This window comes from Hypomesus nipponensis, chromosome 25 (genome assembly GCF_054491055.1).
Source record: "Hypomesus nipponensis isolate SF chromosome 25, ASM5449105v1, whole genome shotgun sequence".
In the NCBI taxonomy this organism is placed as follows: domain Eukaryota; kingdom Metazoa; phylum Chordata; class Actinopteri; order Osmeriformes; family Osmeridae; genus Hypomesus; species Hypomesus nipponensis.
The window spans coordinates 1,119,789-1,146,854 of NC_140385.1; the positions used below are offsets into that span (position 1 = coordinate 1,119,789).

Here is a 27,066-nt window from a genome sequence, read left to right on the forward strand (position 1 = left end):
CAAGAGACGTAGAAATAGTGCGTGCAGAAAATACTGTAGATATATTTTTACTGAATACAGACCTGCACTCTTGATGATTGCCTATTGGTTGGAATCTAACTGGTCACCTACTGACTTGATACTGTCTCTACAGGAAAAGGTAAGCAGTCCTACTGACTTGATACTGTCTCTACAGGAAAAGGTAAGCAGTCCTACTGACTTGATACTGTCTCTACAGGAAAAGGTAAGCAGTCCTACTGACTTTATACTGTCTCTACAGGAAAAGGTAAGCAGTCCTACTGACTTGATACTGTCTCTACAGGAAAAGGTAAGCAGTCCTACTGACTTGATACTGTCTCTACAGGAAAAGGTAAGCAGTCCTACTGACTTGATACTGTCTCTACAGGAAAAGGTAAGCAGTCCTAACACTTTTAGATCCAACAAACAAACATCACTACAAAAGGAAACCTCTCTGGTTCAGCAAACAACCATTAAAGTCAGGACATGCTAGACAATGTTGCCAATTAACTGATCTGAAACACAAATCTCTGCTCCGTACTGTCATGCCTCTCTCTACCTCTCTCTCCTCCTGTGTGTGTCTACCTCTCTCTACCTCTACCTATTCAGGCAGATAGTTGAATACAAACATACACTGGTACAGAACAAAAGGCCCCCAATTACCCAAAACACCTGGTAATATAGGCAGAATATTTAGCTCACACCCCTTGTCCCAAGAGATAAGATGCAATATGGAACCTTCTATAAGCTTCTGGAAGATGAAGTCACCCATCCCTTTCCTGCGCACGCAGCCTCAGCCTTGGCTTAGGGGCTGCCGTTCACCTTTCACTGTGTCCTGAAGTAGCATGTTCCCAAAATCTCCACTCTCCTCGACCCTCAACCATGTTGTTCTCACTCAGACCTTCCTTTCCTTACTCAGCCCCCTCCTCACTTGAAGTCACTCTGACATGCTCTCATCCCACTCCCACCCTGACATGCTCTCATCCCGCTCCCACCCTGACATGCTCTCATCCCGCTCCCACCCTGACATGCTCTCATCCCGCTCCCACCCTGACATGCTCTCATCCCGCTCCCACCCTGACATGCTCTCATCCCGCTCCCACCCTGACATGCTCTCATCCCGCTCCCACCCTGACATGCTCTCATCCCGCTCCCACCCTGACATGCTCTCATCCCGCTCCCACCCTGACATGCTCTCATCCCGCTCCCACCCTGACATGCTCTCATCCCGCTCCCACCCTGACATGTTCGCATCCCGCTCCCACCCTGACATGCTCTCATCCCGCTCCCACCCTGACATGCTCTCATCCCGCTCCCACCCTGACATGCTCTCATCCCGCTCCCACCCTGACATGCTCTCATCCCACTCCCACCCTTGGGAGTTAGTAGCTCCTTAGTTTCTACTGAGAACAGCTGGAAACTCTCAGCGACCATAGCAACCCCTGCTCCCTTGTCTCTTCTTGGTCCAAACTAAGCTATCAGCAATGTTCCACAAACCAAGATACGTAGACACAGAAGAGATCCCCCTGTATTAAACAGCCTCATACTCTCGCCCCCCCTCCTGCCTTCCATGGCAGACCCTAATGTCTGTAGTTACATTCCCTCCTGCTCAAACAGGCCTTCTCCTAACATGGTTAAAGGTGACTCCATCTATCCTTAATACCCTGCCACACAATAATCAGCCCGCCACGACAGTAATTAAACAATACTGATTCTAGGCGGCCCAAACTAAAGACTTTCAAGGTGGATCTGAACAAACATTGATAGGTATGAACATATGAATCAAACATTTAACCAATGTTCCATCCAACAACATAATAAAGTCAGCTGTGCTAACAGTGTGTTGTGTACGAGCTTTGACTAATTATTGGGCTAATAATAATACTAAATTATATTTATAATGCACTCTATATTTAGACAATCTCTGAGTGCTACAAAGCATATAGTAATCAACATTTGAAAAAGAATCAACGTTTATTAATTTAAGTTAAAAAAAAAAAAGATCAAGGTCAATAAATAATTAAAAGCAAAACCTAGAAAACACATTTAATGAAAGGCTTGAAAAATACATATGTTTTCAGGTTTCCTCTAAAAACATCTGTCGTGTGAGGGGCCCTAAGATGGTCAGGGAGGGCATTCCATAGCCTGGGCACAACAGACAGAAAGGCCCTATCACCCATGCTGGATAGCTTGGTTCTAGGGGCTTTATGGTTGCAGACCGTAGGGGGCATGAGGAGGTCTGGGGGGTGAGGAGTTCCTGGAGGTAACTGGGGGGCATGTCCATGAAGGCACTGGGGGGTGAGGAGGGAGATCTTGAATTGAATTCCTAATGGGACAGGGTGCCAGTGAATAGTTTTCAGGATGTATAATGTAATGTAATGGGGGTAATGTGATCATATTTGCGCACCCTCATCAGGATCCTGGCAGCGCTGTTTTGAATGTATTGCTCTTGCCAGGGTCCCGATGAGGAGTGCATTACAAGAGTCCAGCCTGGAGGAGACAAAAGATTCTCTGTATCTACCAGGGTGAGTGTAGGATTGGAGTTTGGCAATGTTCTTGAGGTGGTAGAATGATAGGCTTTGATGTAATCAGATGTAATCAAACACTAACAAACCAGTAAATTAAAGTATTATAGAACAGGTAAGTGTCAGCAGAGGAGACACAAATATCCTTCAATATTTTATAATAAAACAAAGACAATTTCACAAATCACATTTCAAATGCAATATCTCGAGAGACAGTCTTTGTGGTTTCCCAGTATAAATAAAATGTAACTCAACAAAAACACAAGCTGCCGTCTTTGCGGGAATGAAAATCAATAAAATCAATAATACAGATACCCTTGTGAGATAAAATTAGTAAAATGCTTTGGTAAAAAGGTAGGTTTTAAACTGTCTATCTATTTTTAGGGGCAAACTATAGAACCCTGCCATGCACTCACTTGCACCATGCGCATGCACACTTGCATCCATGATGATAAACAGTCTATTTATGATGCGTCTGCTCAGCCAACTCCGGACGAATCATGGAGTCATCGGGTCATCTTCCTCCCTGATGATGAATCATGGAGTCATCTTCCTCCCTGATGATGAAAGACTGTATTAACATCCCCACTTTACTGACAGCAACACTAATAACAATGACACATAAAGTAGTAGGTCTTAGAGTAGAAGTAGAGGCTGACAGTAGAACTCATTGAAGGACTCGACCAATAAGAGGCCCTCCTTAACCTCAACACACACATGGACATACTGTACACCCACACAGTACCTGGTAGCACTGGGTCATTGATTCCTCAGTGGATATTCTCCAGTCCCGCTGTCTCGAACATCAAGGTTCACACATTCCCCTTTAGAGTCATAAATATCTGTTAGAAATACCAGAGGAAAAATAATGTCTCTACACACACACACACACACACACACACACACACACTGTGTCTTACTTTTTCTGCCTGCTGTATGTTTAATCCGAGAGCGGAGGTAGTAAAAGTATACTGTTAAACCGACGACCATAATGACCAGACACAGGACACCCGTAGTAACAGAGACAGGAACAGCTATATTAGGCTTTGGACACGGCTGACATAAACCACCTGAAAGACAGGAGGTGAACACTCATGAGACAGTTACCTGACAGAAAGAGATGAAGCACTAACGAAGAACAAGACACAGGAAGATCTCATAGATTAACTGCTACTGAATAATAACAACAAGGTTATAATACAGAACCACACCAGGAACATGGATCTCTGTCTCCCTGGTCTGGCTGAGTCCCTGCAGATGAACCCTGCAGGTGAACCTGTTGCCGTCTGTCTTCTGTACAGTCACTCTGCTTCTCACAGTGTAGCGTTGGTGAGGGCCGGGGTCAGGGTGTGTGTCTGTCTGTTTGACATCAGCAGGGAGGAGGCGTCCCTCACTGTCCCTCCACACCAGCTCAGGTTCTGGGTACCAGCCTCCAGACTCACACTGGAGAACCATCCCATCTTCTCTGGCTCCCTGGATAGAGACCTCTGGTTTGGAAACCTCCCCTACAGAGACAGACTGATTTAACCATGAGAACAATTATTAACAATCTTAAACAGCTTGTACCTAATCTAACTTACAAACACTGAGCTGGATGACAGTCTTCTTAACCTGCCCGTCCTTAACAACAAGGCAGGTGTAGCTCCCCTCATCCTCCAGCTTCACTCTGAAGAGTTTCAGGGAGACGTTGCCCCTGACCAGTTCATCTTCAAACAGCATCGTCCTGTATTTGTAAGACGGATTCTTCCCACTTTGTAAGTTACGACCACCCCGATAGAAATGTACCATAGCAGGTTCCAGGTCAGGTCTGGACCACTCCACTGTCAGGAACTCTGCATCGATGGAAGGTTCCAGGGAACACGGCAGAATTACATAATCACCAGCTACAGCAACGATGGGGTCAGGTGAACCAATCAGCTGAAACTCTCCTGGAAGAACAGACAGAAAGACTCATAATCCATCTGGGACTATCAAGAGGTGTTTGATAAAACTACATATGTGGAATTACATTTCTTAGAAAACTAGTTTTTTATTATGAAAAAGCCTTACTATTAATTGTTTCGGTCAAAGCGCGGGAAACAAGTGTTGTCTGAAACTGTCATCTTTATCTACAGTGTGTAGTAACCCACTCCTCCCTGCCACACATCCCTAGAGAAGTCTGACAGGTAAACTATGAACTGTGCTTTCAGCAACATGTGTTTTGTCATCACAGGTGTGTTCTGCATCTTGGTGGTAAACAGACTCACCAGCAGGAGTTCCTCCAGGGATAAGGAGCACCAGGAGACACAGTAGAACCAGCATCACTATGGAGACACACAGTTATACTGCTTCATAGTAGTTCTCGTTCTTTGTAGTTCTGTGGAGTTTCACCGCCTCAGTCTTCATTAAACGTGTGTTACACTTTTAGGAATGACGGGTCGTTCACTGTTGGTGCATATGAAAGAACAGGTTAGAATAAGAGCGCCCTTACACTTGGACTGATCACATAGTCATACTTCTCATTGAGAAATAGCTGTACGACTGCACTGTTCAAAGGTAATAAGTTAAATTTGTACCATGTTTAATCTTTTTAAAATCTTGTCACAGTTGAATGGCAGTAACAATCTTGTTAGTTTAAAGTACTGAGAGATGTCATGCTAGCTAGCAATAACGTAGGCTATTGCTACAAAAAACAATGGTTAAAGTTACTGCCGTGGTTGTGTGTCGTTGTGCTTTGTAACCTGATTTTGTCTTAGGGCCATGAGGACATGGCCATAATGATTAATGATTCTGGCTGGCTTTAACCGGGCTTAATGATTCTGCTTGGTTAAATAAATAAATATTGTAGTCTAACGAAACTAAATTTAACAGTGTACTGCAAAGTCAGTTAGGACTTTCTTGACAGTAGGGAGACATTTAATAAAGATGTAGGCAGAACAAATGACTATGCAAGTTACTTTGAATGTAAAAGGTTTGAAGAGATTAAGTTACAGTACAGCTTTAATATTGGAGATGTGAATACATTTGATACCATGTGAGGCTACATAAATGTTTTAGGTGCGGGGATAAGTAGCATACATAGAAACAGAGCCATTTCACTCCGGCTCTGCATAGGACATTTGCTACAACACGATTTACACATTTTAGTTAGTTTACCATAACCCATTAATATTATAGAGATCCCTCAAGTCGGCCCACATCTTCAGCTACCTTTACGCAGCTACTGATACGACCAGAGCTCTTGCTTGATGGCATCCGAGGCAGAATGTCAGAGCATTAGCAACAGTAGCAACCATGGTAGCAACAACATTAGCAAGCCAAAACTCTTTCTAGCATGTGACAGGAAGAGCCTAACCTGTCAACTGTGTTGTCGATCATAGATGTTTATCATCTGTGTTGTCGATGCCCAGAGAGAGAAAAAGCACATTCTCTGGAAAAGGTAAGTGACCAGAGCTTGCCGTAAAGCAGTATGACGTCAATTACGTTTTCAAAAGCTTTTTAGAACAGAAAGGCGACTTTAAAAAAATCTAACAGCCAGCAGTGTATTTTTTTTGCCTCCCCTTTCGAATTCAGAATTCAAATTACTACACAAAAAATTATATCCTGAGAAAAGTGGATTTTGAAGGGTATAGCTCCATAGACCTCCATTCATTCTGCACTCGCTCGTTAGCGCCCTCACATGGAACTTCAACCAGTTCAGAACCCGGAAGTTTCCCGAGAGTGGCAGTTCTCTCTATATTAGACATTCTCTGCTGATACTCAAGTTGACGTAACTCTTTTCTGGATCTAGGAAGTCAATTACTGTCGATAGTATTTTGCATCAATAAAAATGTTAGCATCTGCAAAAAAGTTGAAAAGAAAAAGAGATCGTAGCCTACTTTCCATTTGTGAAGTTGAGATTATGAGGACTGTTGAGTGTGTGTGTTGTGTACTAATTATGAGGACACGTTCAAGAGCTTTTGTTATAGGAGCGATGTTAAAATGTCGGACGTTAAATTTGACCGCGGCATCATGGAAATAATTTTAGATTATTTTATGCACCTTCTAGAGGAGGAAATGGACGCAACAAATGGTACAAGTTAAGTGTATATAGATTAAAATATTGTACACAAACAACAGATAATAGTTGCACTGTTAAAAATAAAGAAATACCTTCTGAACCACTCCTTTTCTCCGCCATGTTTAAAGTTGAAGAGTTGAAAGGTCATTCAACTCGGAAAATCTGATTTTTTCATGATCTTTATTGAATTTAATGAATACATTATACATCTACAATGACATTCGTACCAAGATCAAATCAATATGAATTAACGCAAGGCACCTTGTGTAAACAAAGAAGACATAACATAAAAACAGTCATTTTGAAAAGTGTCTCTTTATTTCTCTTTAATAAACCAATATACTTTATTATCACAGTAAATTTCTGTGCTCTTCTAGATTGCATGTATTGCAAAGGTATACCTTTTGTCATCCAACAGCAGAACAAAAACAATATGGTGTCTCGAAAAAGTGGGCATTGATCGTATCTTTGCCTCCAACCAAAACTCGTACTTCCCATGATTCTGATAGCGCGGGAAGGCACTCAAAAATGTGAAACAATTATTGTCATCTTTAGGCCTACCATTGAACATTTTTACCCCTCGGTTTAACATAACGTGACGCCGGCGCTGCATGAAGTCGAATAAACCTGAAGTTACGCCCATCTAGACAGTTGGACATTTACCCGGGGTGACCTCATGCAGAACATGGCAGAATGTGGCCACTAGTTGCGCACGGTGTGTTCGACTTCTGCAACCGGCTGACTTGAAGCTGAGAATGCCATTGGCTGCTTCAAGTCAGCCGTGCTGCAGGCGGCTGCTAATCGACGCCGGAGCTGCATGAAGCATAGACTGATATGAAGTCGAACGCTGATGTCGAACGTACCTGGTGGTGACATGGGGTCTGCGCTGTCTGAAGTCGGACCGAAAATGTGAAGATGTGCGGTGGTACCCCTGTAGTGCACCGTTTCATCCACTAGATGGCAGGAGCAACACTTGTACCTACCAGGCACACAACAAGCAGCACGGCAGTGCTACTGTGCAGTTTATACTATAATACAAGGGCGTAGGTTTGGTCTCAGACTTGGTGGGGACATCCACCCATCTACCCCCCCCCCCCCCCCGGGAGCGCAAATCGAGATGCCATTCTGTACTATCCCTAAAGAGCTAGTATAACTGTTTCCTATAAATAATAAATAATCCATGCTTGAATAAATATGATTGGTTGAGCATCCTAAAACAAACATAAATGCTGATCACTCCAAATAAATTGTCAATTTTACTAATTAGAACCTCACCTGAAGCCCTGATACTGTTTCCTCAGCCTGCTCTACATCTGGAGTGTTTTCATGCCGTCTTTCCTGCATACAAAATGGTTCATTCATTTTGTAGCCTTTCCTATGCTTAGCAAGTTTAACCCTCCTACCATATTGTGTACAGTGTTATTTGGACATTAATAACCAAATAATGATTCATTATATTTGAATAACCAACAGTGTTAACGTATTCACATTGCCAACTGGTTTTTCCAGCACTTGTCTGGCAATGCAGTGACAGTCCATCAACTGTGAATTCGTCCTAGGCTAGACTCCTAACCTTGGTTGAAAGATTAGCTACAGAAGCTAGGTTTAGCTGTAACAATATCCTGGGTAACATATAATATCACCAGTTAATACTTTTTCCACAGAAGAATCTGCATTTGAAAGCCTGGTCACTACCACTGCTAGTGTGGCTAGTTATTTAGCCTGACTTACACTCTGCTTTTTGAAAAAGCTTTGTATGTCCCCTTTCTTCTTCTTGGGTGGAGGCATAGCTGATCTATAAAGCACAAAGAGGGGCAAACATGTACATGTTGAAGGGCAAAGGGAATATTAAAATGTGTTACTCTGGCCTTTTATGTATGTATTGTCGGCAGACAGAACCTGGTAAGTTAGCTGTACCGTTGTCGCCGACACACCCGCTAGCTTGTCTGCGACTGCCAGTTCAAGCAAGCAAAGTGGCAAGTGCTTCTTCCCGTGCGTGTCGCGTGTCAGATAACCCTCCCCCTTCCGGTTTTCAGCCAATCAAATTATGGCGTTTCTTGTACTGTCGCGTCCTGGCCGTCGGAATCTATCCAAATAGCAGCACAATTCGCTAAAATATTGGTGGGGACAATTTTGTCATTTTCAAATGTTGGTGGGGACAAGTACCTAGCGTCCCCCCCTAAATCTACGCCCATGCTATAATATCATGTGTGTTCATATCACAAAGAGAGAAACACAGCCAGAAGGTTCGCAGCAAGAAGTGAGGTGTGTGTGTGTGTATCATGGTATCTGCCTCCCTGCTGGTTAGACAGTGTGTGTGTGTGTATGAGTGTGTATGAGTGCGTGTGTGTATGAGTGTGTGTGTGTGTATCATGGTATCCGCCCCCCTGCTGGTTAGACAGTGTGTGTATCATGGTATCTGCTCCCCTGCTGGTTAGACAGTGTGTGTGTATGATGGTATCCGCTCCCCTGCTGGTTAGACAGTGTGTGTGTGTATCATGGTATCCGCCCCCCTGCTGGTTAGACAGTGTGTGTATCATGGTATCTGCTCCCCTGCTGGTTAGACAGTGTGTGTGTATGATGGTATCCGCTCCCCTGCTGGTTAGACAGTGTGTGTGTGTATCATGGTATCAGCCCCCCTGCTGGTTAGACAGTGTGTGAGTGTATCTCATGGTACCAGGCCCCTGCTGGTACAGTATGAGTGTGTATGTGTGTATCATGGTATCAGCCCCCCTGCTGGTTAGACAGTGTGTGTGTGTATCATGGTATCCGCCCCCCTGCTGGTTAGACAGTGTGTGTGTATGATGGTATCCGCTCCCCTGCTGGTTAGACAGTGTGTGTGTGTATCATGGTATCAGCCCCCCTGCTGGTTAGACAGTGTGTGAGTGTATCTCATGGTACCAGGCCCCTGCTGGTACAGTATGAGTGTGTATGTGTGTATCATGGTATCAGCCCCCCTGCTGGTTAGACAGTGTGTGTGTGTATCATGGTATCCGCCCCCCTGCTGGTTAGACAGTGTGTGTGTGTATCATGGTATCCGCTCCCCTGCTGGTTAGACAGTGTGTGTGTGTATCATGGTATCTGCCCCCCTGCTGGTTAGACAGTGTGTGTGTATCATGGTATCTGCCCCCCTGCTGGTTAGACAGTGTGTGTGTGTATCATGGTATCTGCCCCCCTGCTGGTTAGACAGTGTGTGTGTGTATCATGGTATCCGCTCCCCTGCTGGTTAGACAGTGTGTGTATGATGGTATCCTCCCCCCTGCTGGTTAGTCAGTGTGTGTGTATGATGGTATCTGCCCCCCTGCTGGTTAGACAGTGTGTGTGTGTGTATGATGGTATCCTCCCCCCTGCTGGTTAGACAGTGTGTGTGTGTATCATGGTATCCGCTCCCCTGCTGGTTAGACAGTCAGTCAGCAGCCAGACAGGATGGAGTTCACACCACTCTGCTTCATGCTCTGTGTCTGCTGTTCCATCCTCTCACCTCTCTGCTGCTGTGAGTACTGTTCTACTGTTCTATCCTGGTTCTACTGTTCTATCCTGCTTCTACTGTTCTATCCTGCTTCTACTGTTCTATCCTGCTTCTACTGTTCTACTGTTCTATCCTGGTTCTACTGTTCTATCCTGGTTCTACTGTTCTATCCTGGTTCTACTGTTCCATCCTGGTTCTACTGTTCTATCCTGGTTCTACTGTTCTATCCTGCTTCTACTGTTCTATCCTGCTTCTACTGTTCTATCCTGCTTCTACTGTTCCATCCTGGTTCTACTGTTCTATCCTGCTTCTACTGTTCTATCCTGGTTCTACTGTTCCATCCTGGTTCTACTGTTCCATCCTGGTTCTACTGTTCTATCCTGGTTCTACTGTTCCATCCTGGTTCTACTGTTCTATCCTGGTTCTACTGTTCCATCCTGGTTCTACTGTTCTATCCTGGTTCTACTGTTCCATCCTGGTTCTACTGTTCCATCCTGGTTCTACTGTTCTATCCTGGTTCTAATGTTCCATCCTGGTCCTACTGTTCTATCCTGGTTCTACTGTTCTATCCTGGTTCTACTGTTCCTGTCTAGGCAGCATTTTGAGACAGTTATTCACGCCTTTGTCACTACTAGACTGGATTATTGTAATGCATTGTATGTGGGGGTCAGTGGGTTGTCTATCGCTCGTCTCCAGTTGGTGCAAAACGCTGCTGCACGTCTTTTAACTGGAACACTTAAATACTCGCACATTTCCCCCATTTTATCTTCACCACTGGCTCCCTATATATCACAGGATTCATTTGAAGATTATTTTATTTGCTTTTAAAGGCCTAAATGGCCTAGCCCCCCTCTACATCTCTGAGCTGTCACATTCCTATAGACCCACCCGTTCTCTCCGGTCAGCTGATAAACCGCTCCTAAGTGTGCCCAAAACAATGTACAAGCTAAAAGGGGACCGTGCTTTTGCAGTAGCAGCTCCTAAACTGTGGAATGTTTGACCCTTACACATTAGACAGGCAGCCTCACTACCTGTTTATAAGGCTCTTCTTAAGACCCACCTCTATGCTCTGGCTTTTGAAAACTGAAATGAAAGTTGTGTCTGGTTATATTGATGGTATTGGGTCTTTGTATGATGTGTTACTGTTTTTGTATTTTGTATTGTATGAGACGTGTGAGCCTTTGCATTTAGGGCTTTTATTCTTTTATTGTTTTACTGTACAGCACTTTGTGTTTCATCTTGGATTTTAAGGTGCTTTATGAATACATTTTGCTTGCTCGCTTGCTGTTCCAACTTGTTTCTACTGTTCTATCCTGATTCTACTGTTCTACAGCACTCTGCCTAGCTGACAGTGTTTTTCAATTCAGGTTGAAAGTTGTTTTTGATGTAACATACATTTGACAGCTGTGAGCTCCCATTCTCTCTCTACTGCAGTCTGTCTGAGGGTCTCTCACTCTCTGTCTCTTTATCTGTCTCTCTCTCTGTCTCTCAATCTCTCTCTCTCCTCCAGCATCTCTGACTGTTTCTCCCAGCAGATCTCAGTTCTTCAGGTTTGAGTCTGTCTCCCTGAGCTGTGAGGATCAGGGGAGCTCTGCTGGATGGAGGGTGAGGAGGAGGAACACCACAGAAGGAAGGTCTTCAGAGTGTGGAGCAGCAGGCTGGAGGTCGTTCGTGGGTTCTTCCTGCTACGTGAAAGACCTGTACACAGGGGACAGTGGAGAGTACTGGTGTGAGTCTGGCTCAGGAGAACACAGCCATGCTGTCAACATCACAGTGCATGGTACGTTCACATGGTCTGAATACATCACTGTTGTTTCATAGGATTATCTGGAAAGATCATATGAATCTGTCTCCTCTGTTGTAGATGGAGCTGTGATCCTGGAGAGTCCTGTCCTCCCTGTGATCGAGGGACAAGCTGTGACTCTACGCTGTCTACACAAAGACAAGGAAGCTACTACAAAACCATCCTCCAACTTTACAGCTGCCTTCTACAAGGATGGATCTCTGGTCAGGACTGAGGCTGCAGGAGAGATGACCATCCCTGCTGTGTCTACATATGATGCAGGGTTGTACAGGTGCAGCAACTCTGAGCTGAGAGGATCTCCAGAGAGCTGGCTGGCTGTGAGAGGTGAGACTTTCTTTAAAATATAATTTCACTGGATGAATGTTTGAAACTGGTAAGTGAATAATAATTATGTTATTATAAATATAACAATAGTAATTAGGTTTGCTTGTATTGTGAGTAATCAGTTCCATAGACCACAATGTTACAGGTACATCTTATGGTTGAAATTTCCTTCTTCAAGCCCTCCCTCCCTCCCCCTCTCCCCCTCCTCCCTCCCCCTCCCTCCCTGTGCTGGTCTCTCTGCTGGTGGCTGGTCTCTCTGTCTTCCTGGTCTCTCTGCTGGTGGTGCTGCTGCTCTGGAAGAGACGTAAAGGTGAGACTCTGCTGTTCATTGAGACGTAAGCTGACGTCAGACTCAGACAGAATTTAGAACCGAGCAGGAGGAGAGAGGTAGAGAGAGGTAGACACACACAGGGGGGGAGAGAGAGGTAGAGAGAGGTAGACACACACAGGAGAGAGAGGTAGAGAGAGGTAGACACACACAGGAGGAGAGAGAGGTAGAGAGAGGTAGACACACACAAGAGGAGAGAGAGGTAGAGAGAGGTAGACACACACAAGGGGAGAGAGAGGTAGAGAGAGGTAGACACACACAGGAGGAGAGAGAGGTAGAGAGGTAGACACACACAAGAGGAGAGAGAGGTAGAGAGAGGTAGACACACACAAGGGGAGAGAGAGGTAGAGAGAGGTAGACACACACAGGAGAGAGAGTCAGAGAGAGGTAGACATGCACAGGAGAGAGAGAGAGGTAGAGAGAGGTGGACACATAGGAGAGAGTGACTTAGAAGAGAGACAGGGAGATTAATCTGACCAGTGTAGATGTTCCTCAGAGAGACAGAGAGATGTATCTGACCAGTGTTGATGTTCCTCAGAGAGACAGAGAGATGTATCTGACCAGTGTTGATGTTCCTCAGAGACACCCCCTCCAGCAGCAGAGTCTGTCTACTCAACAGTGGGGATAGACACAGGTGAGACACACACATTCACACACAAACACACACATGTATACACTCACGCACATATCTCCTCCCAGTCCAGTTGATCTCTGTCCTGTGTCAGGTTCAGCAGGAGCCAGTGGTGACGTGATCTACTCTGACATCAACCTCAGACACTACACACCACAGAAGAAGAGAGGTGGGTGGGGCTTACAGACCAGGGGCATTGTGGGAATTAGGATGAAGATTTCTGATCTACTGGAGTTGTGGATACATACGTATGCACATAGTTGTATGTAGTGTGTCTATATATGTATATGTGTGTGTGTTCCAGAGAAGCCCCTCCCCCCAGAGCCTGATGTCATCTACTCCTCAGTGAGACCAGGCTGAGCTGCAGGTACTAAACTGAACCCCCCCTGAACCAGCACACACCCCCCCACACACACACTCTGAACCACAGATATATATAAAGACTGGATGTCTTACGGCGGAGGAGACTGTGTTACGGCGGAGTCTAGAACGTCCGCACATGGCGGCCATCTTGCTTCAGTCAACTCGCTCACCCAGAACATTGTGTTGGTGCTACATGAACTTTTGAAATAACCATAACTTGCTCAATTTTTAACCGATTTTTAAACGGTTATGCAGTGGCATAACAACATCTCTGACGTTGATAACAAACCAAACCGTTTAAAAATCGGTTGAAAATTTAGAAAGTTAGGGTTATTTCAAAAGTTCACATCAAGCTTTTATATATATATATCTATGCTCTGTACCACCACCATCCCCCCTCTGGACCAGTATGAGCAATCAGAACTCTTAGATAAGGAGTTGCCTTTGCTAGGCTGAGGTTTGTGATCAAGGGGAAAGATTGAAATGTTGCACATGCACATAGCAACACACTACACACACACACGTGAACGCACGTAGCAACAGATACACACACACACACATGAACAGCAACACACCACAGACACACACACCTCTCAGTACATTTTTTCAAATGTACTCCCTTTGAAAATCAGTGATCATGATTTTCAAAGGGAGTTTTTCAGACGTGGTTAACCACCCTCTCTACTTCTCAGCCTCTGTCTACAGGTCCCCCGATCTGTGCCCCTCACCTTTTACACCTTTAAGACCATCTTATTCAGAACAGAGGGTGTACTGATCAGAAGCAGGGTTATTTGTAGATGTGGAAAAATGCTCTTGTTTAGCTGTGGTAGACCGCCCTCTCTGTCTTAACACTCTGCTGGCATACAAACTGCTCTTCACCGCAAGGTAGAGGTTGGAACTGACGTACAAAGTAACTCATCGAAACTCTGCCGTTTGACCGCCTGCCGGAACAAACAACCCCTATGTGTCAGTTTGAGGTGTGAAGCGCTGTGTTTCTGCTGATCAGAACTGTGGGAAAGAGCCTCTCTACTTGTTAACTCACAGACATGCCAGCCAGTAAGATGACATCTAACAGCCAAGACAAGGATGGACTTTCTAACTGGAACTGTGAACTGACCAGCTTCCAGCTGTAGTGACCCAGACGGGTGTTGTCATTGTGGCTGTTGTTGTTTACAGACTAGTAAACATGTCACTGATGAAGAGGCCTGTTGTTGTTTACAGACTAGTAAAAATTTCACTGATGAAGAGGCCTGTTGTTGTTTACAGACTAGTAAACATGTCACTGATGAAGAGGCCTGTTGTTGTTTACAGACTTGTAAACATGTCACTGATGAAGAGGCCTGTTGTTGTTTACAGACTAGTAAACATGTCACTGATGAAGAGGCCTGTTGTTGTTTACAGACTAGTAAACATGTCACTGATGAAGAGGCCTGTTGTTGTTTACAGACTAGTAAACATGTCAGTGATGAAGAGGCCTGTTGGAGACTGTAACTGTAATAACTTAAACCTGTCTTGTTGTTGATTTAGTATCAACTTATTTTGTCTGGTCATGTTTTCCTGCTTGTTTGGTTGCTGTAGCATCACCTGTAGCATCACCTGTAGCATCACCTGTAGCATCACCTGTAGAGTGGTGATCTAATAAAAGGTCTTGCTGTGAAGAAGCATGTGTTTAGTTCCTGTTTCAGACACTAGGTGGCAGCTGCCCGTTGTTATAGAGACCAACTGATAACTCACTAAAACATTTAATATCAAGTGAACCCCTGGAGAGCTGTGAGTCCAGTCATGTTCTCAGGCCCAGGTACATACAGGATCTGACCCAGGTAGATACAGGATCTGACCCAGGTAGATACAGGACCTGACCCAGGTAGATACAGGACCTGACCCAGGTAGATACAGGATCTGACCCAGGTAGATACAGGATCTGACCCAGGTAGACACAAGACCTGACCCAGGTACATAAAGGACCTGACCCAGGTAGATACAGGATCTGACCCAGGTAGACACAGGACCTGACCCAGGTACATACAGGACCTGACCCAGGTAGACACAAGACCTGACCCAGGTACATACAGGACCTGACCCAGGTAGATACAGGATCTGACCCAGGTAGACACAGGACCTGACCCAGGTACATACAGGATCTGACCCAGGTAGACACAAGACCTGACCCAGGTACATACAGGACCTGACCCAGGTAGACACAAGACCTGACCCAGGTACATACAGGACCTGACCCAGGTAGATACAGGACCTGACCCAGGTACATACAGGACCTGACCCAGGTAGATACAGGATCTGACCCAGGTAGACACAGGACCTGACCCAGGTACATACAGGATCTGACCCAGGTACATACAGGATCTGACCCAGGTACCTACAGGACCTGACCCAGGTACATACAGGATCTGACCCAGGTAGATACAGGATCTGACCCAGGTAGACACAAGACCTGACCCAGGTACATACAGGATCTGACCCAGGTACATACAGGACCTGACCCAGGTAGACACAAGACCTGACCCAGGTACATACAGGATCTGACCCAGGTAGATACAGGATCTGACCCAGGTAGACACAAGACCTGACCCAGGTACATACAGGACCTGACCCAGGTAGATACAGGATCTGACCCAGGTAGACACAGGACCTGACCCAGGTACATACAGGACCTGACCCAGGTACCTACAGGACCTGACCCAGGTAGACACAAGACCTGACCCAGGTACATACAGGACCTGACCCAGGTAGATACAGGATCTGACCCAGGTAGACACAGGACCTGACCCAGGTACATACAGGACCTGACCCAGGTAGACACAAGACCTGACCCAGGTACATACAGGACCTGACCCAGGTAGATACAGGATCTGACCCAGGTAGACACAGGACCTGACCCAGGTACATACAGGATCTGACCCAGGTAGACACAAGACCTGACCCAGGTACATACAGGACCTGACCCAGGTAGACACAAGACCTGACCCAGGTACATACAGGACCTGACCCAGGTAGATACAGGACCTGACCCAGGTACATACAGGACCTGACCCAGGTAGATACAGGATCTGACCCAGGTAGACACAGGACCTGACCCAGGTACATACAGGATCTGACCCAGGTACATACAGGATCTGACCCAGGTAGATACAGGATCTGACCCAGGTAGACACAAGACCTGACCCAGGTACATACAGGATCTGACCCAGGTACATACAGGACCTGACCCAGGTAGACACAAGACCTGACCCAGGTACATACAGGATCTGACCCAGGTAGATACAGGATCTGACCCAGGTAGACACAAGACCTGACCCAGGTACATACAGGACCTGACCCAGGTAGATACAGGATCTGACCCAGGTAGACACAGGACCTGACCCAGGTACATACAGGACCTGACCCAGGTACCTACAGGACCTGACCCAGGTAGATACAGGACCTGACCCAGGTACATACAGGACCTGACCCAGGTAGATATAGGACCTGACCCAGGTACATACAGGATCTGACCCAGGTACATACAGGATCTGACCCAGGTACCTACAGGACCTGACCCAGGTACATACAGGATCTGACCCAGGTAGATACAGGATCTGACCCAGGTAGACACAGGACCTGACCCAGGTACCTACAGGATCTGACCCAGGTACCTACAGGATCTGACCCAGGTACATACAGGATCTGACCCAGGTACCTACAGGACCTGACCCAGGTACATACAGGATCTGATGTAGTCTCAGAGGGGATTAAACCTGTCAGGCCCTTGGGAAGGTCAAAGGGCATCAGTCCTACTTGGTGTTTGATATGAAAGTTGACATTTGGCAGACGCTATTATATAGAGCCACTTACAGTAAGTACACTGTAAGTCAATAGGGTGTAGTGCCTATGCCCAAAGACACAACATCATTTTCACAGCCAGGAAACAAACCGGCAACCTTCTGACTAATAGTCCAATTTCCTAACCGCTCAGCTATCTGACCCCCACATTCACACACACACACTTTTGGACACACAGTTTCACACACACACACACACACACACATTCACACACACACACACACACACACACACACACACACACACACACACACACACACACACAGTCTCACACAAAACCAACCACAGAGCCACTTGGTTGCCAAACAGCCCATCACTGCCCCCTAGTGGAGGAGACACTGGTGTGGTGCTGTCATGCCAAAAACTGTCTGGGTGCCAAAAACTGTGTGTCGTGGCCAAAAGCTGTATGAGGCTACCATTACTGAACTAGTTGTTTGTCCAGACGTGAACTAGCTCTGAACTGTCTAAATAATCCTAAAATGACCTCACTGAGTAAGAATTGAAGAGTTACCTCAGGTGAACTAGCATGGACCTAAAGAACAAGACACAGAACATAACAAGATCTTAGTTATGTAAGATGAACTGTCACTGACCAAAGGTTAGGTCCAAGGGACCTAGGGTACACCGAGAAGGAATCGACTGACCTAGGAAACAGGGACCGACATAGGGAACATCCAATATAGGAGAAAAGTCACACAGATAAACTAAGCACAGACAGAGGAAACATGGACTAGAGACTGTTATGACTGATAAGCAGGCCCAAGCGTAATACGCAGATTTATTTCACATTTTCTGCGGTTATTCAGACTGAAAATCTGCGGAGTTCCGCTAGCCTCCCTGCTCTTATGTCGGAGCGACTGAATATGTTCCACAACAGTTTGACGCCGAATATTGTCAATTGAATGTTGACAGACTTTGCAAAAAAGTATTAATCCATCCTCATAAAGATCGTCTGAAAACTCCCTGTTCCTATCTCTTGCTGTAATTTGGGTCGATAAATGTTTCCTCTTCAATTCTTAGCATTTTTGGCTAACGTTTTAATAATAGAGATGTAATATGAGTTGAAAAGTGTTTTTACATTTTGCCTCAGACCAATGCGTTCTACTTGAAAATCTGCAGGTTTTTGTCGGAATTCTGCGCCCGCGTATTCCGTTGGGGTCTGCTGATGAGGAGAGAACCGCTGATAAACTGATGCAGACACGAGGAAGAGATAGGACCGGTTAAAGGACTGTCTTGTGTGAAGAGATAAGAACGACTCATGTTTATGCTTATGCCATGCCTTCAACAGCGGAAGGCCCGCTGTGTGTACCTATGATAAGACATGAATAAAAAACTGGCACACCAGACTCTCGTCTCCTCTGTGATCGGTAATCAGGCTGAGAGACGCCACCACTTGTCCTACCTGACTTCACAATGCCACTCCCATGCAAGGTCCGTCGCTATGCCGACCTTAAATTCCTGAGATAGCTACGTGTGCTGGCGAGAAACTGTCCTGGTTACTATACTGGTTGCTAGGTAAGACATTCATGCATTACTCAAGTAAGTCCCTGTAATGAGACTCCAAACAGGATCAGCTGGTCCAAACAGAAGAATGTGAGTGTTTGGAATGTGGGTGACACATTGAAATATGTGCTGAATGTTCTGTGAAGAGTAATGATACCAACAAGAGGGGGGAGGAGTATTCAAGGTTGGGACCAGGTGAGGCAGCCCTACAGGTGATCAGACTGTCAGCATTACTGTCAGACACACACAGAACCAGATGGAGCACAGAGAGGAGGAGGTATTTTAAAGGTCAGTACAATGTTGTTGATGTTTGAAGAGAGAGAGGGAGACTGACAGACTGACTGACAGAGAGGGAGACAGACAGACAGGCAGAGAGAGAGACAGAGAGAGAGAGAGACAAACAGAGACAGAGAGAGAGACAGAGAGAGAGACAGGCAGAGAGAGAGACAGAGAGAGAGAGACAGAGAGAGAGACAGAGAGAGAGACAGAGAGAGAGAGAGAGAGAGAGAGAGAGAGAGAGAGAGAGACAGAGAGAGAGAGACAGAGAGAGAGACAGAGAGAGAGACAGAGAGAGAGAGAGAGACAGAGAGAGAGACAGAGAGAGAGAGACAGAGAGAGAGACAGAGAGAGAGACAGAGATGCTGTATGTTGTAGCAATTAGTTAATTTTGAACTGGCTGATGGTGAAACCAGAGTTTTATAAAGGTCATTACAATGTTGTTTACGTTGGAAAGTTATTGATTTGCATTATTTTTGCATTTGCATTTGCATTTGCATTTGCATTCCGAAACCTGGTCGGATCTCTTATCCTTTCAAAGCATATATTTTAAGCTGTACTATTTTTAATTTGTAAACCTGTTCCTTTGTGCATTGGTGAATGTTTCATTTGCAAGACCCTGATCAGAAACAGGACAGAGAGAGGAGGGTTCTGGCAGGGCAGGTGATCAGAGACAGGGCAGAGAGAGGAGGGTTCTGGCAGGGCAGGTGATCAGAGACAGGGCAGAGAGAGGAGGGTTCTGGCAGGGCAGGTGATCAGAGACAGGGCAGAGAGAGGAGGGTTCTGGCAGGGCAGGTGATCAGAGACAGGACAGAGAGAGGAGGGTTCTGGCAGGGCAGGTGATCAGAGACAGGGCAGAGAGAGGAGGGTTCTGGGAGTGGGCATACACTTTTCATTTCTAATGTGTGCAGGAAGTGAAAACAGAAATTTGACAGAGAGAGAGACAGACTGAGAGACAGAGACAGACAGACAGAGAGCATAAGCTAAAGCGTGTTACCACGGGCCCCAGTGCACGTTATTATGACGGGCCCTAATATATTAATATACGCTAGTTAGTTATGAAACACACACACATGCACCATTAGGCGCAACAATGTGTTGAATTTTACAGTTAGACTATTATATTGGTAGTAGAGAGGTCAAGAGAAAGCTATCTGGACCATGGATTGCACTTTGACACATGTTACATAATGTAAACGGCCTGTCAGTGTTGCAGCTCACACAGTGGAATTAAGCAGATTGTAAAAACATGAACACGTGTTACCAAATATCTCACGCCAAGTTTTTTTTTGAAAAGTTGGCAGCCCTGTGTTGTCATCTACTACACAAGATTACCTACCAGCCTGTGCACAGCAGTTAGTTTACTAGTTAGTTGCTTTGCTATCATCAGGTGAAAAGTCTGACTCCGAAGTGCGCCGTCACTTTGACATGAGCTGCATTACTTCTTGCTCGAGCCACTGACGGGATTGAGTGGCATGTGGAAAGTGCGCTCTGTATGTCTCGCGCATTCAGATAAAAGCGTATTAATAGGGGTATAAATAACAAGTGAATATCACGTTCATCTCGGCATATTTCAAAAGCATATTGTGTGGCAGATAATATTTTTTTAAGAAAAACTCGCATTAAATACAATACATCATGACAGTTTGTATGATTTGAAATGGTCATTTATTATCACATTAGCATTTAATTATCACGGCAAACAATTACACTGCTCTGAACTGTAGCCTAACTAAAGTTAAGAAAGTACCTGTAATTAAAAAACCTGTAGTTATCACTTGTGAATATCCTACATCTCATTCACGTCTAACGTTACACTGTAAAATGTTACCAGGATTTAACAATATTTAACTGCAATAATTTCACAATAAATCATTGTATTATAACTTTACAGTCTTAAACTGCAATAATCCCAATAGCATGTTGTAATGTAGAATTTACTGTGAAATCAATGTAGACACAGTAAGTTACTGAGAATGAAACAATACTGGGATTTCACAGCATTTTGTTGGGTTATTTCACAGTAAAATACTATTTTCAAATCATCCTTTGAGATAACCCACTACATTACTGTAAAACTTCAACTAGTTTTGAGGTGGAAATTACGTCAGTTTTCCAACCGTTTCTCTTTTCCACCATTTCACCTCGGCGCTGCCTGCCAGGATCGTGACTTTTGCCCTGTAACGGTAAACTATCTGCAGGCATCCAATTTAGTTGCTAGCAATCTCTGTGCGTACTTGTGTTTTACTTGTGCAGTTGATACCGTACTTCACTGATTTGAATAATCAAATCCAGTAGTTAAATCCGTCTTGATTGCAAACATTTTCGTCTAGTTTGATGGCTAGCTAAGTCTCACATGGTCGATGCTTCAGCTACAGTAGGGTTGCTGGCGTCAGTGAAATAGGAACAGAGTATGTTGCCTCAGCTAAAGATTCGTAGCGAGTACTGTTCAAATTATACATACAAATTTGTAGGTTTTTGCCAGCTCCTAATTTAGGATGAACTATTAGCTAACTCTGCTGTGGGTCAGCGCGAGTGCTATTTTATAGCTAAGTATTAACATTGGAGTGAACTAGCTAGTGTTGCACAGTGAAGCTGCACTAAAAAGAGACACTCTTACATAGCTTCAGTGTCCCTGTGCATACGTAGGAGACAATCATTGCAAAAGAGTTGCAGTTCCGGTGCAGACAGGAGAACCAAGCAGAACGCCATCTCTGTAGCACCCCACCGAGTCCAGAACCCGGGGTCCTGAAGTCTCGACTCTTACGATACTCAAACGATGCGATGTTAATATACCTCTCTGATCTAACGAGTCTGGCTAACTGTCGTGACCTCTCAGGTGGGCTATGGCTGCGATGGAGAGCTGGAGAGATGGTTGTTCTGCTAGCTTCTCCTGTCTCAGCACAGGGACTGCAGATCTTTTGCAGTGATCGTTAATGAGCCTAATGACGAATCATGGTCAGAATTATGATGGCCCATGCTACACCCCCTACAATGGAAGCCAATTCCAGGTTGATGGTAAACAATATAAAACAGTACATGGGAAGTCCGAAAGTTAAATTGTTGAATTTAATAGTGAATTTAATACTTGTTATCATTATTAAAACGTTTAAATGAGTTTTGTCTTTGTTGTCTTTGTTCTTGCTTTGACTTTTAATTTAGCAACTCCAAAGCACGTTTGTGTGGTAAAATCACAGTTAACAAGTCAAATTTGCAGTATTTTACAGTGTTATTTAAATTGTAAATGTACAGTAAATGACTGGCTACTAGTTGCATTACTTTCACAGTAAAAAAGATAGAAATACAGACAATCACTGTAATTTATATACAGCAAGACGATGTAATTCCACAGCTACATACTGCTATATCACAGTAATCCAATGGCATGACAACTGTGAAGTTACAATATACCGCTGTAGTTGCATTGAATTTTACTGTGAAATGTTTACAGTTCATTATTGTGAAACATGTGCAATACATTACTGTGAAATATTTATAATAAATTACTGTGAAATATTTATAATAAATTACTGTAAAATTACTGTGAAAGTAATGCAACTAGTAGCCAGTAATTCACTGTAAAGTTACAGTGAAAAATGTAACAGTGTACTAAACCACGCGAAAGTGAATGATGTAAGCAAATCCTTTCTGTTTACTCTTCAGAGCCTATGCAGATCATGTGAAAAATTACAAGACACAGTCAGGAGATTGACGAATCGTTTACCCAAAGACACGGTCGGCAGATTCACTAATCTTTTACCTGAAGACACAATCGGGAGATTAACTCATCCTTTTCCAGAATACGGTCGGCAGGTGACGTTCTTTTGGGTACGAGTCTTTGGATAATTTGTTCAAGTATGTTTAACAGTCAATATAAAGCAGTATAATTGTGTGTCTAACAGTCAATATAAAACAGTATAATTGTGTGTCTAACAGTCAATATAAAGCAGTATAATTGTGTGTCTAACAGTCAATATAAAACAGTATAATTGTGTGTCTATAGTCAATATAAAGCAGTATAATTGTGTGTCTAACAGTCAATATAAAACAGTATAATTGTGTGTCTATAGTCAATATAAAGCAGTATAATTGTGTGTCTCCATAGTGATGCTGGTTCTACTGTGTCTCCTGGTGCTCCTCATCCCTGGAGGAACTCCTGCTGGTGAGTCTGTTTACCATCAAGATGCAGAACACACCTGTGATGACAAAACACATGTTGCTGAAAGCACAGTTCATAGTTAACCTGTCAGACTTCTCTAGGGATGTGTGGCAGGGAGGAGTGGGTTACTACACACTGGAGATGAAGGTTACATGTTTACTACCATGTACTGTAGATGAAGGATACATGGTAACTACCATCTACTGTAGATGAAGGTTACATGTTTACGACCATCTACTGTAGATGAAGGTTACATGTTTACTACCATGTACTGTAGATGAAGGTTACATGTTTACTGTAGGTTTTCGAAGTGTTTAAGACACAGATGGATTCTGTCTTTGTGTTTGTTCTTTCAGGAGAGTCTCAGCTGATTGGTCCACCTGATCCCATCATTGCTGTAGCTGGTGATGATGTCATCCTACCGTGTTCCCTGAAACCTTCCATCGATGCAGAGAACCTGACAGTGGAGTGGTCCAGACCTGACCTGGAACCTGAATATGTACATGTATACAGGGATGGTCGTAACTTACTTAAGTACATAAATCCATCTTACAAATACAGGACGATGCTGTTTGAAGATGAACTGGTCAGGGGCAACGTCTCCCTGAAAATCTTTTATGTGAGGCTGGAGGATGAGGGAAGCTACACCTGCAAGGTTATTAAGGACGGGAAGGTTAACAAGACTGTTATCCAGCTCAGTGTTGGTAAGTTAGATCAAATAGAGAATATGCTAATGTGCCTAAAAGCTGTTGAAGAGTTCCTGATGTCTCTGATGGTCGTCTGTGTGTCTCTGTAGTGGTGATCTCTAAACCAGAGGTCACCATCCAGGGAGCCAGAGAAGATGGGGTGGTTCTCCAGTGTGAGTCTGGAAGCTGGTACCCAGAACCTGAGCTGGAGTGGAGGGACAGTGAGGGACGCCTCCTCCCTGCTGATGTCACACAGACAGACAGACACCCTGACCCCGGCCCTCACCAACGCTACACTGTGAGAAGCAGAGTGACTGTACAGAAGACAGACACCAACAGGTTCACCTGCAGGGTTCATCTGCAGGGACTCAGCCAGACCAGGGAGACAGAGATCCATGTTCCTGGTGAGGTTCTGTGTATTTTTTTATTGGTTGTTACCTGGCTATTATTGTTCAGTAGCAATTAATCTGTGGAGACCCAGACATGTGAACATCTCTTTTCACCTGAATAGTGACTGTTTGTATACTGGGTGTGAATAGTGACTGTTTGTATACTGGGTGTGAATAGTGACTGTTTGTATACTGGGTGTGAATAGTGACTGTTTGTATACTGGGTGTGAATAGTGACTGTTTGTATACTGGGTGTGAATAGTGACTGTTTGTATACTGGGTGTGAATAGTGACTGTTTGTATACTGGGTGTGAATAGTGACTGTTTGTATACTGGGTGTGAATAGTGACTGTTTGTATACTGGGTGTGAATAGTGACTGTTTGTATACTGGGTGTGAATAGTGACTGTTTGTATACTGGGTGTGAATAGTGACTGTTTGTATACTGGGTGTGAATAGTGACTGTTTGTATACTGGGTGTGAATAGTGACTGTTTGTATACTGGGTGTGAATAGTGACTGTTTGTATACTGGGTGTGAATAGTGACTGTTTGTATACTGGGTGTGAATAGTGACTGTTTGTATACTGGGTGTGAATAGTGACTGTTTGTATACTGGGTGTGAATAGTGACTGTTTGTATACTGGGTGTGAATAGTGACTGTTTGTATACTGGGTGTGAATAGTGACTGTTTGTATACTGGGTGTGAATAGTGACTGTTTGTATACTGGGTGTGAATAGTGACTGTTTGTATACTGGGTGTGAATAGTGACTGTTTGTATACTGGGTGTGAATAGTGACTGTTTGTATACTGGCTGTTTCAGATCACAGATTCTATCCTGAGGAACATGCTAGGTATGTGTTTAAGGGGAGAGGGGGGACTTGTGTTTGAGAAAGTGTTTGTTCAAATTAGAGATTCAAATAATGTACTTTCCTACTCTGTTTGTCATTGTGTGTTTGTATGTGTTTGTGTGTGTGTTTATGTGTATGTGTGTCACAGTTAAAACTTGACTGATTTTGGCTTTTTTCTCAGACCCCAGTCCAAACATGAACTGTAGAGACCAAGAATCGGTCATCATCTCCATCAAGAACCAGCACCATGAACCAACCAGAGTTCTGGAGTCCCTGTGTGTAGGTTGCGTGTGTGTGTGTGTGTGTGCATATGTGTGTGTGTCAGTAAGTTTGTTAATAATATGGAACAGAGAAGCAAACGTGTCTAGTCAGGAGAACAGGGTCGTTGACCTCTGACCTCTGAAACACTGTTAGAACTCTGTCCTTCTGATCCTCTGATGTCTATAGGCACTGTTCTTACGTTGCTGTGGATACGACTGTCAGAACATGCAAATGATACAGTTATCACAGAATAATGCCTTATATCAGCTTGTACTAAATCTACCAGTTGTTTGTTTCAGCATGTTAAATGGATGATTCAGCACGGGCACTCCAAGCTCTCCTTGTTTCACTTCATCACTTATGTTTCTGAATTTTGCACTTTTGAACTTCTGCTTTTGTTCTTACTGTGTGTTATTTATTGTTACGCATCATCAAGCAAGCAAGCAACATTTATTTATAAATCACTTTAAATTCAAGGTGAAACACAAAGTCCTGTACAGTAAAACAACAAAAGAATAAAAGCCCTAAAATACAAAGACTCAACACGTCTCACACAATACAAATACGAAAACAGTAACACATCATACAAAGACCCAATACCATCAATATAACCAGACACAACTTTCATTTCAGTTTTCAAAAGCCAGAGCATAGAGGTGGGTCTTAAGAAGAGACTTAAAAACAGGTAGTGAGGCTGCCTGTCTAATGTGTAAGGGTCAAACATTCCAGTACAAAACCTACGTCACCTACACCATCACCCATAGTCCAGCCCCACCTACACCATCACCCATAGTCCAGCCCCACCTACACCATCACCCATAGTCCAGCCCCACCCCCCTCCAGGTAAAACCATCACCCAGTCCACAGGAACCTGGGATGCCATGTATAGTCATGTCCAGCAGGGGGCGCCTCAGGTTAAAGGCTCAGTGTATGGACAGCATGACTTGTGTCATTTTTACCGTCAAAAGCAGCTTTTTTTTTATTAACTCTTTTAGTTTTATCATCTGCTTGGTCACTGATGCCTTGAAAGAAGATTGGTTATGTGGTCTGTGCCTCAAAAACTATCTGTTTCTCTGTTTACCGCCAAACTCTAAAAGACACAGGCCTGTTTTGTTTTGTCTGAGTCTGTACACTAGAGGATGATGCTGAAGGGGACATATTATTTATTCTTTGTAACAGCAATAGAGCCATCTAGAAACAGTTTAATGTTAGAACTCCATAAGGGGCTATGGAAAGCCATAAACAGTTCTTAATAGAACCCTTTGACATTTACATGTAGCAGACACTCTTATCCAGAGTGACTTACAGTAAGTACAGGGACATTCCCCCCGAGGCAAGCAGGGTGAAGTGCCTTGCCCAAGGACACAACTTCAGTTGACACGGCCGGGAATCTAACTGGCAACCTTCAGATTACTAGCCCGATTCCCTAACCGCTCAGTCACCTGACTCCCTTTGACCTCAAAGGTTCTGTTTCCTTGGCTAAAAAGTGTTCTATATTCCATTGGACCCTGTTGTTCATCTCATGGCTCTAGCTCACTTGGATGAGAGTGTTTACCATTAGGACTAATGCCTAGCTCAGGCGCTAAGGTTCGAATCCGGCGGAGGCCATTTCTTGCACGTCTTCCC

At 44.3% G+C, this 27,066-nt stretch overlaps 3 protein-coding genes and 1 long non-coding RNA gene across 10 annotated transcripts; 3 read left to right on the forward strand and 1 right to left on the reverse strand.

The window, feature by feature from the left end:
- Positions 1 to 1,952: 1,952 nt before the first annotated feature.
- On the reverse strand, positions 1,953 to 6,689 carry LOC146221608 (butyrophilin subfamily 1 member A1-like). Of its 4 annotated transcripts, none has more exons than XM_084691073.1 (7): positions 6,654 to 6,689; positions 4,769 to 4,946; positions 4,103 to 4,450; positions 3,734 to 4,027; positions 3,443 to 3,592; positions 3,268 to 3,346; positions 1,953 to 3,079 (listed from the first exon to the last, which is right to left on the reverse strand). In XM_084691073.1, exons 2-6 carry the CDS (start codon positions 4,821 to 4,823, stop codon positions 3,282 to 3,284), a joined length of 912 nt encoding a protein of 303 aa, XP_084547199.1. In that variant the 5' UTR covers positions 4,824 to 4,946; positions 6,654 to 6,689; the 3' UTR covers positions 1,953 to 3,079; positions 3,268 to 3,281. The 4 variants fall into 4 exon arrangements, with proteins under 4 accessions (XP_084547199.1, XP_084547200.1, XP_084547201.1 ...); XM_084691074.1 differs by lacking the exon at positions 6,654 to 6,689 and adding an exon at positions 5,857 to 6,174; XM_084691075.1 differs by lacking the exon at positions 6,654 to 6,689 and adding an exon at positions 5,712 to 5,817.
- LOC146221609 (Fc receptor-like protein 5) lies at positions 4,219 to 12,181 on the forward strand. Its single transcript, XM_084692056.1, has 4 exons — positions 4,219 to 4,499; positions 4,735 to 5,940; positions 11,541 to 11,810; positions 11,895 to 12,181. The coding sequence occupies exons 2-4, from the start codon at positions 5,904 to 5,906 to the stop codon at positions 12,179 to 12,181; spliced, it is 594 nt and encodes a 197-aa protein (XP_084548182.1). The 5' UTR covers positions 4,219 to 4,499; positions 4,735 to 5,903.
- Positions 12,182 to 13,210: 1,029 nt separating this feature from the next.
- LOC146221610 (uncharacterized) lies at positions 13,211 to 18,653 on the forward strand. The gene is made up of 3 exons (XR_014746698.1): positions 13,211 to 13,286; positions 13,422 to 13,484; positions 18,437 to 18,653. It is a non-coding gene; the product is annotated as an uncharacterized LOC146221610 (long non-coding RNA).
- A 394-nt stretch (positions 18,654 to 19,047) lies between these two features.
- LOC146221611 (butyrophilin subfamily 1 member A1-like) lies at positions 19,048 to 25,886 on the forward strand. Of its 4 annotated transcripts, XR_014746694.1 has the most exons (8): positions 21,156 to 21,282; positions 22,760 to 22,924; positions 23,202 to 23,258; positions 23,612 to 23,959; positions 24,052 to 24,345; positions 25,152 to 25,182; positions 25,361 to 25,458; positions 25,740 to 25,886. XR_014746694.1 is itself a non-coding variant. In XM_084691090.1 (7 exons), the coding sequence occupies exons 3-7, from the start codon at positions 23,204 to 23,206 to the stop codon at positions 25,383 to 25,385; spliced, it is 753 nt and encodes a 250-aa protein (XP_084547216.1). In that variant the 5' UTR covers positions 19,048 to 19,108; positions 22,760 to 22,924; positions 23,202 to 23,203; the 3' UTR covers positions 25,386 to 25,886. The 4 variants fall into 4 exon arrangements, 3 of the variants coding, with proteins under 3 accessions (XP_084547216.1, XP_084547215.1, XP_084547217.1); XM_084691090.1 differs by lacking the exon at positions 21,156 to 21,282 and adding an exon at positions 19,048 to 19,108 and having other exon boundaries at positions 25,361 to 25,886; XM_084691089.1 differs by having other exon boundaries at positions 25,361 to 25,886.
- Positions 25,887 to 27,066: the final 1,180 nt, after the last annotated feature.

Excerpts from the sequence above, each read along its gene's own strand:
- LOC146221608 (XM_084691073.1), bottom strand. The coding sequence starts at position 4,823 with ATGCTGGTTCTACTGTGTCTCCTGGTGCTCCTTATCCCTGGAGGAACT. Across the intron at positions 4,028-4,102 it reads TGTCATCCAGCTCAGTGTTT|GGGAGGTTTCCAAACCAGAG; the intron begins GTAAGTTAGATT and ends CTGTCTCTGTAG. Across the intron at positions 3,347-3,442 it reads ACATACAGCAGGCAGAAAAA|GGGAATGTGTGAACCTTGAT; the intron begins GTAAGACACAGT and ends ATGACTCTAAAG.
- LOC146221609 (XM_084692056.1), top strand. The coding sequence starts at position 5,904 with ATGCCCAGAGAGAGAAAAAGCACATTCTCTGGAAAAG. Across the intron at positions 5,941-11,540 it reads AAGCACATTCTCTGGAAAAG|CATCTCTGACTGTTTCTCCC; the intron begins GTAAGTGACCAG and ends TCTCTCCTCCAG. Across the intron at positions 11,811-11,894 it reads TGTCAACATCACAGTGCATG|ATGGAGCTGTGATCCTGGAG; the intron begins GTACGTTCACAT and ends CCTCTGTTGTAG.
- LOC146221611 (XM_084691090.1), top strand. The coding sequence starts at position 23,204 with ATGCTGGTTCTACTGTGTCTCCTGGTGCTCCTCATCCCTGGAGGAACT. Across the intron at positions 23,259-23,611 it reads CCCTGGAGGAACTCCTGCTG|GAGAGTCTCAGCTGATTGGT; the intron begins GTGAGTCTGTTT and ends TTGTTCTTTCAG. Across the intron at positions 24,346-25,151 it reads GACAGAGATCCATGTTCCTG|ATCACAGATTCTATCCTGAG; the intron begins GTGAGGTTCTGT and ends TGGCTGTTTCAG.